This window comes from Prionailurus bengalensis, chromosome B4 (genome assembly GCF_016509475.1).
Source record: "Prionailurus bengalensis isolate Pbe53 chromosome B4, Fcat_Pben_1.1_paternal_pri, whole genome shotgun sequence".
NCBI classification, from domain to species: domain Eukaryota; kingdom Metazoa; phylum Chordata; class Mammalia; order Carnivora; family Felidae; genus Prionailurus; species Prionailurus bengalensis.
Window position 1 is genome coordinate 76,702,248 of NC_057358.1, and position 14,960 is coordinate 76,717,207.

A 14,960-nucleotide genomic window follows, 5' to 3' on the forward strand; every position below is an offset into this window, starting at 1 on the left:
CGGTGGAAAACAAGTTTCTACCCTGCGGACATCAGGTTCTCACCTTAGAGCTTGCTCTGTCAGCGCAGTGGTCCAAGCAGGCCAGGTGCTGGTTGGGATTATTGGCCTTCCTCATTGGATCTAAGAGTCCCGCCCCCGGCTCTTGTTCGGGAGGTATTAACAAGACCACAGCACTGCCATCCCCCTAACCTTCTGAGCTCCCCACAGCACCTGTTGGCTCAAGAGCACTGCCCTTGAGTGCCTGTGATTCCTTAGGCTTGACGATCCTGAGCCACCTGTAGAGGAGTTCCTCTTCCCAGGGCTCCTATCTAGGTAGGGCCTGCACAACTGAAGACTGTGTTCCTCTGCCTGCTGTCCCTCTAAGGTTCCACTTCATGGTCCTGAGTGAGATTTCAGTTCTTCAGACCAGCAGAGAAGTGTTGTGTTGTCCTCTCCATACTACAAATAATCAGCCCCTCTGCAGAGTTGAGAAGACTGCTCAGGATTGATCTGTCCGCAGAAGCATGAAATTCTGCGGTTCGCATCATAATGTGCCAGCTTCCCACCTGGTGGCATTGTCTAGCTTGGTTCTACCCATGAAGGGGTTTAGAATGTAGGATGAGCGCAATGCAGTCCAAAGTTGTAAAAAAAATTCTCCTTCGCCTCCACGGATGGGAACACCCAAGTATTGCCTGCATGCAGTCAAACCCACCAAGGATGCAGCCTGTCCCCAATTTGGAACTTGGGGGGTTACCAGACTTGAGTAGGAAAAACAAGAACGTGTGGGGTGAGAACTTGGGAGTGGAAAAAATTGATGTCAAGGACATTGACGTGGCATCTGTTTTTACCCAGGCTAATTACATGTGTAATGAATGGCTGATGAACCATTATTAATTTCAAGCAAATAATCTACAGTTCGCTCTTGGGAAAAGAGCTCTAGTACAGATAACTTCCTGTGATGAGCCAATTCTGAATCTGCACACTCTTTATTCGTATATAGATGCACAATTTCTTTGTCTCCATACTTAGTAAGATGATTTTAAGGGCAAAATGAGAGAAGGAAGCATTTAGGCAAAAACAAGGGGGTTGTTTTATGCATAAGCGTCCATTCTCTGGGATTCCCATCATATGCACCAGGGACAGAAGCATTCTTTCTCTTCCATCACCCATAATCAGTGTTCCCAGCTGGCACTTGGCACTGGTGCCTTTGTCTCTGTGCCAGTGCAATAATGGAGCGATCTGTGGGAGGCTGGCTTTGTAGCAGGTGCAACTTTACTCCTAAGGGAAACCAACTACCAACTTCGTGTATGTTTCCCTATGGGAACTCCCTGGCCATGGGAGGGGAATACGGTGGGCTCTTCTCAGGCAGTCCCTAGAACTTAGAAAAACCTTTTCTCCACAGACTTGCCCTCGAGCCCATTTACTCTTACACAGTGGTTGCACACAGACTCCCCTCTGGCCTAGTGCTCGTTGCTGTTGGCGGCCAGCAGTGGCCCAGAGGGATGAAAACACCCACTCAGCAATCTGCCAAGCCAGGAGGTCAGCACATGAGCAGACAGTGGCGTCTGCCCTCTAGGCCAAGGTGCAGGGACAGCTGGAGTGTTACAGCCATTTGTCCATTCCAGTTCGGCCTAGAAACCGGAGCTGCTTCTCTTCTCAAATGGCTGTGGGTGATGTAGGGCCCTGGACTGTTCAATGTGTTCTTTCTTTTTTTTAATGTTTATTTTTGAGAGAGAGACAGTGTGAGCGGGGGAGTGGTGGCGGGGGTGGGGGGCGGCAGATGATCTGAAGCGGGCTCTGTGCTGACAGCAGAGAGCCCAAAGCAGGGCTCAAACTAACGAACCGTGAAATCATGACCTGAGCCGAAGTCAGATGCTTAACCGACTGAGCCACCCAGGTGCCCCTCAATGTATTCTTTCCAGTCTCTTCCTGTGCCCCAAATCACACACACCACTTCTCCATTACAAGATCTGAGACCACAAAGCTCCACAGAAGTTATAGCTGCCCCAGGTCTTGCCTCCCTCTTTCTGGCTTCTTGCAAACTAGCCAGTAACCTGAGGGAGCCCATGATGTGGTAGCTTGGAAACCCAAGACAGACTTGAAGTAAGCTCAAAACCTCTCAAGGACAGTGAATGCTTTAGCTGCCTTCTTTTCTGTCCTGTCCTCTTCTTCCTTAAACCCAGAGTCTGCAAGAGAATTGTAAGCCACTTGGCATCAGAGCTTTTAACTTTGGCTTTTCCCACCTTCTTTTCCTGGAAGACATTCAGGTGAGGATCCTTTGGGGTGAGGAGAGAGGCCCAAGGGTGAGTCCCTGAGATGAACACTGGGTAACCGAGATGACCTTGTCTCTTGGGGCTCTTGAGGTCTCTGCTAATCCTTGGGCTGGGATGCGCCCAAAGCAGGCCCTTACCTCTTACGTAGTCTTATCCTCCAAAGTGAGTCTACACCCATGTACCTCACTCACGCAGCCCTGCAGCAGAGCTAGTGTGGGGCCAGTGACATGTAGTCTTTTGTCACTGCTAGAGAATAAACCTCTAGAGCAGACTTTGGGGTCCTAGGAGGATATGTGGCGTGATTCCTACCTTGGAAAAGAAAGCATTCCTGTATTTGCTACTAGGACTGAATACAACTTAGGCCAGTGCTGGGGGACAGAAGGGATTGGGGGGGACCAGTCACTTGCTCCTCATCTGGGCTATTTCTTGGCAGATTTCAAAATGGGACCATTACAGGGAGGGAGGGCTGGGGCCAAGGGAAGAAGCTCACTAGCACCATCAGCTGGCAAACCTAAAAAGAAAAGCGGGGCCTGGACTCTGCCTCATTCCTGTTCTCCACCTGTCTCTTTTCTCCCCTTTCCCTGGCTTTGCCAGATTCCGTCTCCCTGAGCTCCCGCCTCCCCACCCGCCCCTGGAGGGCGGGACTTGGCTGCACCCACGTGTGGTGGAGTTATATGCTCCGAGCCCCGCAGAGAAGCTGGGAGTGCAGCACTGAGCCAGATCGGTTAGAGCAGCGGCACGATGGCTGGCAAGAAAGTCTGCATTGTAGGCTCCGGCAACTGGTAAGTGACTCTGTCAAGTATGGGGAGGGAAAGGGAGGTTCCCCCCAAGCACACAGGGGGTTAGGGAGAGAGGCTTGGTGGGCAGGAGGCAGACACTGGGTAGGAAATGCCCTCCAATTTCTGTACCACCCCTGGTATCTTCTGTGCCTACCCCCACAGGACAGATGGTGCCCAAACCTTTTCCTGGCCCTTGCTTGCCCAGGCAGCTGCACCTGTTCACCACAGGAAGGGAGCTTCCAGAGTCCTCTCTGCCTGAATAGCTGCTTAGGGCTGGGGGGTTGAAGGCTGTTCCCCTTTTCCAGCTGCAAAGTATAAGATAGACTAAGTCTCCTTTCTACTGCCAAAGATGCACTTTCATGGTGGTGGTCCAGGTCATAAGAAAGGTGGCAAGCAAATAATCTGGTAGGCTGTGGTGCCATCCTGAGGTGGAGCGTTGCCCCCTCCCCTGCCACCGTTCCTCCCTCTTGCCCTGACTCCTCCACTTTCTGTGCTCTCCCTCCCACCAGGGGCTCTGCTATCGCCAAGATTGTGGGCGGCAATGCGGCCCAGCTGTCACACTTTGACCCACGGGTGACCATGTGGGTGTTTGAGGAAGACGTCGGGGGGAAAAAGCTGACAGAGATCATCAACACACAGCATGAGAATGTCAAATACCTGCCAGGGCACAAGTTGCCCCCCAACGTGGTAAGCCCCAATACCCTGGGAGAGGGAAGCGGAGGGGTGCCTCCTGCTGAGAGGGGGGTCATTTCAGCTGCTACTTGGACTTGGAAAGCATCTTGGGAGGGCTGCTCTAGGCACAGGGCACCCCTATATAAAATCCCCAAACTGCTCTCCTGGGACTTCCTGGGACTGAAAAGAACTTGAACCCTCTCCACCTCCACCGCCCCCCCCCCCCCCCCCCCCCCCCCCCGCAAACACCCATACACTTATGGGCTCCCAAGCAGGAAAGGGAGGATGAGGAAGTTGGTTTCCATGACAACTAAAGACTTGGGGTCTGGGTAGCGCCTGCCTCAGGCTCTAATCCTGTTACTTATTCACTGGGTTATTAGCAGACGTGGAGGGTGCTCCTTGGACTTAAGGTCTCTAGTCAAATCCACGTGGCTTGTTCCCAACCTGGAAAGGGGGAGCAGGGAAGACAGCAGGAAGGGCTCTCCCTTCCCAGTTGGGAGCCTTAAGAATCAGGGTGATGAAACCCTACTTGGCCTCTCCCTCCTGCCAAGCCCAGGCCTTCTGTGGCCTCCCTCACTGTCCCACAGCCAAGGGCTACAGAAGCACTGAGAGGAGGCTCCCAGGAGTCCTCAAGAGCCCCGGGCAGCTGGAGCCAGAGAGGGAATGACAGCGAGGGGGAGGGAATGCAGTGTTCCATTTCCTCCAAGTTCAGGCCTTCCAGATTAGATCCCCTGACTGCCCTTCCTTCTCCCCCACCAGCCTCACATCTTGGCCCCTAGATCTCCAGAATGGGCTAGCAGAAGTCCGTGAGGCCCATGAGCACTGGTCGCCCCCCACAGGTGGCTGTCCCAGATGTGGTCCAGGCTGCAGCCGGTGCTGACATCCTGATCTTTGTGGTGCCCCATCAGTTCATCGGCAAGATTTGTGATCAACTCAAGGGCCACCTGAAGGCAAACGCCATTGGTGTATCTCTTATTAAGGTGCCAGGAACACTTTCGTGTGGATGGGGTGCAGCTAACTGCTGTGGGGTGAGGGTAGGGAAGTGAGAAGAGAAAATGGCAGAAGTAGGCCAAGAGTTTTTTGGAGAGAAGAGAGGAGTTGCTTGGAGGAGGCTGAGAAATAGGTGCTGGGGGCCGCTGGGGTGGGGAGGGTGGTTGGGGGGAAGTTAGAAGTAGCTTTGGAGGCAGATGTCTGCAGTTTGGGAGGCATACAAGAGATGCCTGGGGGTATGAGGAGCTGTTGGGTTTGAGGAATGTGAAAGGGAAGGTGGTTTGGAGCAGTGACTGGGACGGAAGTTAGTTTGAGGTCCTTGGGGGTGGGTTGTTGAGGGATGTCAGGAAGTAGGTTGGTTGAGGGTATATGGAAGAATTTTCAAATGGATTCATTTTCACGTGCCATCTACCCTCCTCATGGCAAGCTTTGGCTGAATTCGAATGGGACAGGGCCTTTGGGGAGGGACACTGATGAATAGTAGATTTGGAAGGGGAAGGACTTCTGGGTGGGAAGCCCTCAGTTGGGCATAAAGGGCACCTGGCCTGAGCTCCATCCTGTGCCCAGGGGGTAGACGAGGGCCCTAAAGGGCTGAAGCTCATCTCTGAAGTGATTGGGGAGCACCTTGGCATCCCCATGAGTGTGCTGATGGGGGCCAACATTGCCAGCGAGGTGGCTGATGAGAAGTTCTGTGAGACAACCATTGGTGAGAGCCCTAACCATCACTGACAAGTGCAGCTTGTCACATCCCCTCTCCGTATTCCCCCCTCCCCCACGTAGCCATCTTTTCCCCCATAAGGCAGGCAAAGGAAAGAAGACCCAAGCATCAGAGGTGAGGGAGGACCGGGACCCCCCCCCCCCCGCCCCAGGGAAAGGGTGGCAGGTCCTGCTTAGGGCTGGTGTGGAAAGAGAATCCCCTCTCAAAGCTTCACCTCCCTTCCCACTTTAGGCTGCAAGGACCAGGCCCAAGGAGAGCTTCTGAAAAAGTTGATGCAGACACCCAATTTCCGCATCACAGTGGTGCCAGAGGTGGATACAGTAGAGATTTGTGGGGCCTTAAAGGTGAGAGGGGTGCAGAGGCATCTATGAGGTGGGGAGAAGATCCTGATGGAGGGCCTGGCTTAGCTACACGAGGTGGCTGGTACTCCTCACTCTTGGGCAATTGCTTGCCTTCCCCACCAAGTCCCACACACGCAGGAAGAATTGCAACAGCAAGGTCAGGGTCATTCAGGCCTGACAATTACTCACTATCAAACATTGGACCTCCCTCCTCCTCCCTTTCTCCCTATAGCCCCTTGTAGGACATTCCTGTCCCTGCCTCCAGTGGGTGGTCCAGGGGGAAGAGGAGATGTCCTGGGAAAGTACCCAGGCTAATGGGAGATAAGATATCTAGGGCACCCAGGCAGGTTGATGGCCAGAACTCTGGATCTTGGACAAGTTGAGGACATCAGGGATGTGGAGCAGAATAGTCAAGGATGGGAGGGCTAGCTGAACAGAAGATTGGTTTTCAGGAAATGTTCTTAAGGATGGAGTAGGGGGCAGGGTTGCAGAGCCAGGAAGCACAAGCCCAGGGGTACAGCGAGTGGAAAAATCAAGCGGAGGAGCTAGTTGAGGAGCCCACCCACTATATTTCACATGGCTGATGGAAGGAGCATGAGGATGGTGCCCGAGGGCCTGCAGGAAGGGATCCTTTCTCACCTGTGACCTCCACTCCCCAAAGAATATAGTGGCCGTGGGAGCTGGCTTCTGTGACGGGCTGGGCTTTGGTGACAACACCAAGGCAGCGGTGATCCGACTGGGGCTCATGGAGATGATCGCCTTTGCCAAGCTCTTCTGCAGTGGCCCTGTGTCCTCTGCCACCTTCTTGGAGAGCTGTGGTATCGGTGACCTCATCACCACCTGCTACGGAGGGAGGAACCGAAAGGTGGCCGAGGCCTTCGTCCGCACAGGAAAGGTAGGAACCCTGGGAGAATGGAGAATGGAGGGTGGGCCCTTTAGGTGCCTAAGATCCCACCTCCCATCTGAGCCCCAGACTCTCCACCTCCCCCTGACAACCCTTGTCTGCCATTTCCATCCCCCCGTCTCGTTTTCTTCACAGCCCATTGAGCAGCTGGAGAAAGAGATGCTGAATGGGCAGAAGCTGCAGGGGCCCCCGACAGCCCGGGAGCTACACAGCATCCTCCAACACAAGGGCATGGTGGACAAGTAGGTGTCTGCCCCAGCCCCAGTGGAGGAGGGAACCACAGCCACAAGTGCTTTCCACACTCATCTTCCTGATCCCTCCTCAATCGGTGAAGTGGGTAGAGAGGGAAACCTTCTATTTACAGACAAGGAGACTACAGCTTGGAGAGAGTCTGGTCTGCCCGCTGTCCCTCTGCTACTTCATAGTCTTTGAAGTCCCTCCAGTCTACTGCTCTTTGCACCACATTGCTTGGACCCCTTTGCATAGCCTCACTTCCGGTCCTGTCCTCCTGTCCTTTGCTATGGGGGCAGCAGGAATAAACTCAACTGACTGTCCCATCATCCCATCTAAGCTGCTCCCTGGAGGCCAACCTTTCTGTCCCCTGAATCTTGTCCTGGGTGCCGAGGGGTGAGGAAGACAGCCGCTGTGTCAAAGTGCTCCTTTTCAGGGAGCACAAAGACAGTGGGAGTGATGGGCTGATCAGAGCAGAGCTCTACTGATCTGAGAAAGAATCCTAGAATAAGAGAGTATGAAACAGGTTCAGAAGATCAGCTTATGGCTGGTCGGCAGAAAGCCCCAAGGTAAAGGAAGCAGCCTATGTAAGAGGATGGGAAGAAAAATGCATTTATTGAGCACCTACACATTAATACATAATGGCTTCTTCATTACTTTGTTATATTGGTCCTATTTTATAGTTGATGATTCTGATGCTTAGAGAGGTTAAGTGGCTTACCCAACTAGAACAAAAAATTCATGCCAGGGAATCATACAGGCAAGTTCAATACAATAGGGAGCAGGGCAATTAACAACCTGCCCTAAACCCAGGACTAGGAGTTCAACTTCTCAGCAATTGGAAATTGAGAACCAGAGTCGGCCTGAGCTCAAAGGTGGGAGAGTAGGAGAGTGGAGGGTTAGGAGGTGGACAGGGAGTGGGCGGGGGCAGGTAGTAGAGGTATACCGGAAGGCTAATCTGGGTTTCTCCTTCCCCATTCTAGGTTTCCTCTATTCATGGCTGTGTACAAGATATGCTATGAGAACCATCCAGTGGGTGAATTCATCTGTTGCCTGCAGAATCATCCAGAACATTTGTGAGCGGAGCTGGGGCCAGGCCAGGCAGCTTCTTTACCCCAGTGGAGATAGTCAGAAGCTTGGGGCACCTGGCCACCAGGATCTCTGGGACTCTCCATGGAGCAGCCTCTTCTGGGGGACAGGAGGCTGTGGGGCCCAACTACCTGCCTGGAGATCCTGAACCATCAAGCAGCCCATAGCCTCTTGCCACCACATCTCGCCAGAAATGGAGTTGCCTTGTCCCTCTCCAGATGCGGGGTTTTCTCCTTGTCCTCTGAAAGGGGTAGAATCACACCCCAGTCCTGTCTGCTTTGGGTGTGTGTGTTGAGGGGAGGGTGAAGGGAGAGGGAGGCAAGGGCTGCCCACTGCTGCCTCTCACACACCAGAAGTCCTGTCCCCAAGCCCAGTTAAATGGCTAAAGAAGTACCTCAGCCACAAGAGGAATGAGGTAAGGGCTGCCAAGGAGGGGTCTGGGCTTTTGAGCCGACACAGGCCCCAGGGACCCCTTTGCTCTGACCTCTGCCAAGCCCCACACAGCATCAATGGATCTCAGTGTTTGTTAACAAAATACAAAGCTCTCAACCCCCTCCTAGCTTCTCCTAGCAACATCTGCGTCCTCAGAAACCTCTGGTCATTCCTATTCCTCCCCGCCCCCAGGCTGCCCTGGCACCAGACTTGCTGCCATGCTGGCATCTCTGGCCCTGGGGCTTGTCATTCTCCCTGGGGACTTCCTAGTTCTTGCTAGCTTCTCCCCATCATGCATGACCTTTCTAAGCCTTCCCTCACCCTTCCGGCCAGGGCCCTCTTTGGGGAGCAGGAACCTAATCTGCTGACAGCTACACCTTTTCACAGCTGGTTCAGATCACTCTGCTCCCTATGACCTTTGAATTTGCTCCGCCTCTCTTCTCTGGAGCTCTAGTGGGGGGAGGTGTCATTTGGGTCCCTCCTGCCGCTGTCTTCCCAAGGACATCCTTAGCTCCACCCCTTTTCTCCTCCCAAACCCTATACCTATTTCTCAGCTGCCCCCAGAGCAGCCAGGGCAACTAACCAACACCTGCATCAGGGGGCCAGAAAGTGGCCCGAAGGGTAATCTGGGATAGGGAAGTAAGGGTGAGCAAGTCCATGTTGATGGCTCCTGACATTCCAAGGCCAGCTCTCCTTTGTCATCTGAAGGCCTTCTCCTGAGGTATTGACCACTTTGGGCACCTCTGGAGCTGGGAAACTCAAGGAGGAAAAAATTAAAACCACCCTACCCCCTGTGATGAGGAAAGAACGGGAAGGGGAGGAGGGAGTGTGCTTTGAACTGGCCTTGTTTCAGGAAGGACTGGCAGCCAGGGAATGTCACAGGTCAGCAGCCTGGACCCCTGGCTATAAATAGGCCCTATGGGCCTGCCAGCCTCCAGCCATGTTCAGCAGAGGATCTCAGCTTCCTATGTGGCAGCACCTGGCACACTGTGGTTCTGCCAGCATTATGTTAACCCTTTCTTACTCTGTGCCAAACCAGGGAGGCAGGCTCCTCTCAGTCCCAGCCCTCGAGGATTCACACTGCCTTAACCAGTAAAGGGAAGAGCTGCCTGCATCAGGCTGCAGGAGTGAGGGGCACAGCCACCCCAGATTTGGCTGGGCCCAGGTCCGGACACTGACTGAAACCAGAGCTCCTCCCCAGGAGGTCAAAGTGGGGACAGAAAGACAACTCTTGGCCTTCAGCTGCAGCTGCGACCTTGTTAGGTAGTCCGACACCTTTGCCTACTTTTGTTCACTCCACACTTAACAATCTGGGCCTTCCAATCAAGCCTACTACTTGTCTACTCAATAAATTGTGGTTTTTCCAGAAACGAGTTGGGGGGTAGGGGGGCGCTTCAGCGCACGTGGCCGTGTGTATGCTGTGGTGTATCACTGCATGTATAGATTTTCACTCATGCCACAGGAAAAAAAAATGAAGAAAAAAACCCCGGAAATCCCCCCTCGATAATCCCAGCCACTCTGGGCCCCTGGCAGGGGTGCCCATGCGGTCCTTTTCCCCCCAAGTGACACTCCCTTCCCAGTGCGTCTTTGGGTCTTCACCACTCCTCCTGCAAGCGGGGAGCTCACGCACTGGCCGGAAACGTCAGACATTCGTCCCTCGTACCCACTCTGTGGCCCTAGCCAAACCTGTAGCATCCTTGGCGGTCCAGGCCTCGCAGTGCGTACCGGTTCCTACCTGAGTTCGGCCAAAGCCGGCCACGCGGAAGAGGGCAGCTCCAGGCTCTAGGGGGAGCGCGGCCCACCTCCAGCGGGCTGACCCCCTAGAGAATCTACCAGCTCCGGGGGCGTCACCGCGCCTAGGCTGGGGATTGGCTGACTCTCTCTGAGTCGAAGAGAAAGGTTATGTTTTCTATCTTGACTGTGTATCCCTAAAAGTTCCGGTTCTAGAGCTGGGTCGCCAAAGACCCTCTCTCAATGGACAATGACTACAACCCCCAGAATGCAACGGTCCTCTCCGAAAGGAAGACTCGTCTGAGGATGCGTAGTAAGGGTGACTGGCCCGGAAGCACAAAGGCGGGACCCAGCCGAGCTGCGGCAAACGAGAGCTGCATCCTCGGTGGGTGGTTTTGTGTAGTGTTCCGCGCGCTGCGTTCTCTGGCGTCCGGAGCGGAGTCCTAGAGGGTAAGCGGGTCGGGTGGGGGGGCGGAAAGGGTGGCTTTCCGCGCCAATAGCGCCCCAGGTCTATGCCAATAACGCATACATGGTCAGGGTTGCTGAGTCCGGCTGCGCTAGGAAATTGCGCAGATTGCGGCGGCCTGACGCTGCCTGCAGAGGCCGAGGTTGGACGCCGGGGAGCTGCAACATCCAGGTACACCGTTGCGAGGGTCCCGCAGGGGCCGCCTGTCCGCTGAGGCGCCCGGTCTTGGATCGGCCTTTGTTAACCCATCTTGGCAAGCCCCGGTCTTCGGTGCCCTTGAGATCACCGCGTTTCCTGCGCCGCGAACCGCGCGAGCCGCCATCTGCCCCGCTTGCAGCCCTACAGGCCCCCGACAGCCATAGGTTTCCGTGAAACCTTGACTCCAACCCCGCGCCTTGGCCCTCCATGCTCTGACTTCGGTAGCTCGGACCCTTCCCTGCCTTACAGTCGGCTGCGCCTTGATATGTGGCTTTCGCCGGGCACCCTCCGTGCTTATCGATTAAACAGCTCCACTCGCTGCTTTCGGTTCCTCTAATGCTCTCCCCCTCCTTATTCTCTACTGGTGTAAATCCTGCCTGCGCATCTAAAAGACAGAGCCGCACACCCCCTCCCCAGCTTATTGCTAACTTTTCTTGAGCCCCCACCTTTTCTCTGAACTCTCACTTTGCCTCTCTTCTGATCCGCTCTGTCTTCTGCCTTAGGTAACAGGATTTGGGATGTATGGCTTTTCCCCATCAGACCATAGCTGCTTTGTGACAGAAGCCATGTACTTCTTTGTGGCCTTCATAGTACGAGTAAAAGGTAGACAGATAAATGAGTAAATCTAGGCGGAGGTGGCTGGAACACATTTGAGGAAATGATTTCCAGAGGAGAAACTCGAGTCTTGAAGTACTCCCATGTTTAGGGGGCAGAAAAAGAGAAGAGCCAGAACTTTGCAGATTGCACTCCTATGGAATTTTTCATACTGGTTCTTGTGTTTTTTTCCCTGTGTTTTTTTTTTTTTTACCTCCCTATTTTTTGAAAACTTCAGTCTAACCCCATCACCCCATAACAGACCCAGCTTTGAGCTTTTTTCTTTTCTTTCTTTCTTTTCTTCTTCTTTTTCTTTTTTTTTTTTTTTTTTTTTAAGAAAATGGATGTCTCTCATATGAGAGTGTGTTGCTAACCTCACAAGTTTCTTTCATTTCCAAGGTAAATCCTTCTACCTGGGCTTCTAATTTTGCCTTTTCTTGAGCCATCCTGGATCTTGTTCCATCCTATCCACCTCTTTTTTTATTCTCAGGTTAGCCACCAGCCTTTTCCTTTTTAAAACATATCTGTATCTTATCAATAAACAAAATATAATTAGAATTTCCTTGATCTTGTTAACGTTCTCAAGCTGCTGCACCTTTACTTCTGTTCCCTTAACCAGAAAATCACAAGAATTCTTCGAGGTAAAAAGTTACCCTTCTAGTAATCTATTTCTCTCTGTCCCAGAAAAATACATAGACACATGAAACTTGGGAGGTGGTGTTGGTGGCTCTACTGGAACTCTGGCTGAGAATTTGTGCTTTAACTGGGTGCCTGGCTGGCCCAATTGGTAGAGCATGGGACTCTCCATCTCAGGGTCATGAGTTCGAACCCCATGTTGGGCTTGAGCCTATTTAAAAAAAAAAAAAAGGATCTGTGCTTTCACTTAATCAGTGCACTAAATTGACTTCTACCTTAGGTTTGTTTACCCATGATCGAGTTATCTTTTCCCATCTGATGATCTCATCTGACCAGTCTTCATGGCACTTAACTTGGAGTGGTGATTCCCAGTTTTCATTCTGGCTCACAGGTGGGAAGGATAACTCAATCAGTGGCAGTGACTTGATTGCAGTGATTTGCAACAGGAAGGGAGATGTAGATAAATGAAAAAGCCTTCCCAGATGTTTCTGGGATTTCCCACCTGCCTTCTTTCATGAATTCTTTTTCTTCTTCAAACCAGCATTCCCTTGGTTTCTCTCTCTGGTTTTATCCTCTGCTTTGGTGTCACTGTTAACCTCTGTATCTATAGCCTAGTCTCTCTCTCAAGATCTGGTCCAATTTGCATGTCTTTCTGCCTGGTAGGCATTATCACATGAATGTTTTGTTGAACATCTGAATTTTAACATATCCAAAAATCCATCTCATGAACTTGACTGCTACTCACTGCCACTACCACCCCCATACGCACAGTGATACACACCTGTTTCTTTCCATTTCTTATCCCTATTATCCCATCCACAGAGTTTCCTAATTTGCTACCTTGGAGATATTTTCAGCTTTACCCTAATCCATTCCATTGATAAATCACATTCTTCCAAAATAACTTGTGTATCTTTCCTCTCCATTTCTACTGCCTGCCTTAGCTCAGGGTCTGTGGAGAGTTTTTGTTAGCTTGAACATAGAAATCTCAGGTTGGATTAGATAAGAAACGAAAGTGAGGTTCTAGACACCAAAATTACATCTGTTAGTAGGTCTTCTGTCGCTCTTCTAGCCAAGCTGTACCATCCTTTTACTTTTGTTAGCTGGTGAATGCTTCCAGCCTTCTTCCTCCAGCCCCTCGAAGAAGTGGTCCTATAACTGGTTAGCATCTGGCCGGGATAATAGGGGATAGGTGGAGAAGGAATAAGTGAGACGGAGGTTGAAGGTTGCAGGTCTCTTTCCTGGGATCTTGTCTACCACCTTAGCTCGAGCTATGTGTGTTTTCTTCACTGTCTCACAGCTCAGGGTCCCTTTCAAGCCTCAGATAACCAAGAACGCAACTCTTTCTCGCCTGAACCTGTGCCATTTGGTTTTCTTCCTCTATGTAATGTCACTTTCCATAGTCATTTGGAATTAGAATTCAGGGAAGCTGTGCCTCAGCCCAGCTTGGGTTCCACCCTCAGGAACTGGCTCAAAGGCAGTGTTTCGCCCATTGAGCTTGCTGTGAGAAGCTCTTCTTTGCCTCACCCTACTCTTGACCCCCTAAACCAGCCAAACCTGAGCTTTTCTTCCAAATTCTTGACTTTTAAGCAACCCGTTCTCGCTAATTTCAGTCAGTCTTTTAATTTCAAGTCCCTCAACAGAGAGGAGCTTAAGAACACATTCATAGTCCCAGATTGAGGAACATTTTGTTCAGGATGAAAGATTCCCATGCTAAACTTTATCTTGTTCTCTAGTTCAGAGTATCTAGGGAACAGTTAAATTAGAAGTAATTTATTCATGCAAATGTGAGCTAACAATTTGTTGGGGACTCAGTTTCTTTTTAACCCTTAGGATAGGTTCTTGGAATTATGTTTGGAACTTGGAATTAAAGTTGTAGAAGGTTAATATAGTTGAAATAGTGTAAACATACTGTTGGCATTATTTCAGGTATATTATGGCTTTAAACAGATGCTTGAGGGATCACCTGGGAACTTAACCACCGTGAACAAGATTGGTTTTATGGGAAAACAAATCGGATATAGCGTAGAAGTTTCCCATTTGATCTCCCAGAGAGAACTCCTGCTCTCGTTTAATCCCTGACTACCCCCATTCATTCCCTACTAGCCAGAAAAATTGATGCGTGCTTACAGTCATATACCAGTTACAAACATTTCTGGGTGGTTCATACCAGTCACTTTTCCCCACAAACATAGAGGGCCGGGTGTTACCTGTGATGTCATTCAAATGTACCTCTTTCTAGCTGTGTTGTTGTATCTCATATGCAGACCGTATTTGTCTTTTTGAATCTTAAGAGTTCTTGAACAGTATCTTCCAGTATAAGATTCTGCGTGGGTGTAGCGGCCATCCAGAGTAAAGTACAGACAGACTAAGCAGGATGCAGAAGTTGTAGAATGGCCTTAAGCAGAGAAGTGGGCTGGGCAGGTGAGGCCGTATCCTTGGGTCTAAATCCAGTCTGTCTTTGTAGGGGACAGCATGCCAACTGCCAAGCAACTAGCTGACATTGGCTACAAGACCTTCTCTACCTCCATGATGCTTCTCACTGTGTACGGGGGCTACCTCTGCAGTGCCCGAGTCTACCACTATTTCCAGCGGCGCAGCTCCCGGCGCCAGGCTGCAGAAGAACAGAAGACCTCAGGAGTCCCGTAGAACCGGGGGGCTATTTTCCTTGAACAGAGAGGCCTGAGGCATGCTGTGGAACGATCTCACCTGCACTCGGTTCCAAGTCAAGAGAACTAGGGCCTTAATGGTTTCCAAATCCTGCTGAGAAAAAGTGCCCATGTTTTCTCTGATACTCCATCTTGGGGAGGCTGTTGAATCACAACAGGAATGGGAGGATAAGGCAGACATTAAATATTTTGCCGTGTCTGTGTCTTGGTATTTTTGTGTACTTAAATAGGGTATGGGCTACAGAGGTGGGGCCTTGA

The 14,960-nt window shown here is 51.5% G+C and overlaps 2 protein-coding genes and 1 non-coding gene across 4 annotated transcripts; all 3 read left to right on the top strand.

The window, feature by feature from the left end:
* Positions 1-2,902: 2,902 nt before the first annotated feature.
* Positions 2,903-8,530, top strand: GPD1 (glycerol-3-phosphate dehydrogenase 1). The gene is made up of 8 exons (XM_043563861.1): positions 2,903-3,034; positions 3,541-3,718; positions 4,543-4,683; positions 5,261-5,399; positions 5,643-5,755; positions 6,414-6,647; positions 6,792-6,898; positions 7,871-8,530. Exons 1-8 carry the CDS (start codon positions 2,994-2,996, stop codon positions 7,965-7,967), a joined length of 1,050 nt encoding a protein of 349 aa, XP_043419796.1. The 5' UTR covers positions 2,903-2,993; the 3' UTR covers positions 7,968-8,530.
* Positions 8,531-8,652: 122 nt separating this feature from the next.
* LOC122473380 (cytochrome c oxidase assembly protein COX14) lies at positions 8,653-14,901 on the top strand. Of its 2 annotated transcripts, XM_043563864.1 has the most exons (3): positions 8,653-10,589; positions 10,677-10,776; positions 14,501-14,901. In XM_043563864.1, exon 3 carries the CDS (start codon positions 14,509-14,511, stop codon positions 14,680-14,682), a length of 174 nt encoding a protein of 57 aa, XP_043419799.1. In that variant the 5' UTR covers positions 8,653-10,589; positions 10,677-10,776; positions 14,501-14,508; the 3' UTR covers positions 14,683-14,901. The 2 variants fall into 2 exon arrangements, with proteins under 2 accessions (XP_043419799.1, XP_043419797.1); XM_043563862.1 differs by lacking the exon at positions 10,677-10,776.
* On the top strand, positions 12,167-12,239 carry TRNAE-CUC. The gene has a single exon. It is a non-coding gene; the product is annotated as a tRNA-Glu (tRNA).
* Positions 14,902-14,960: the final 59 nt, after the last annotated feature.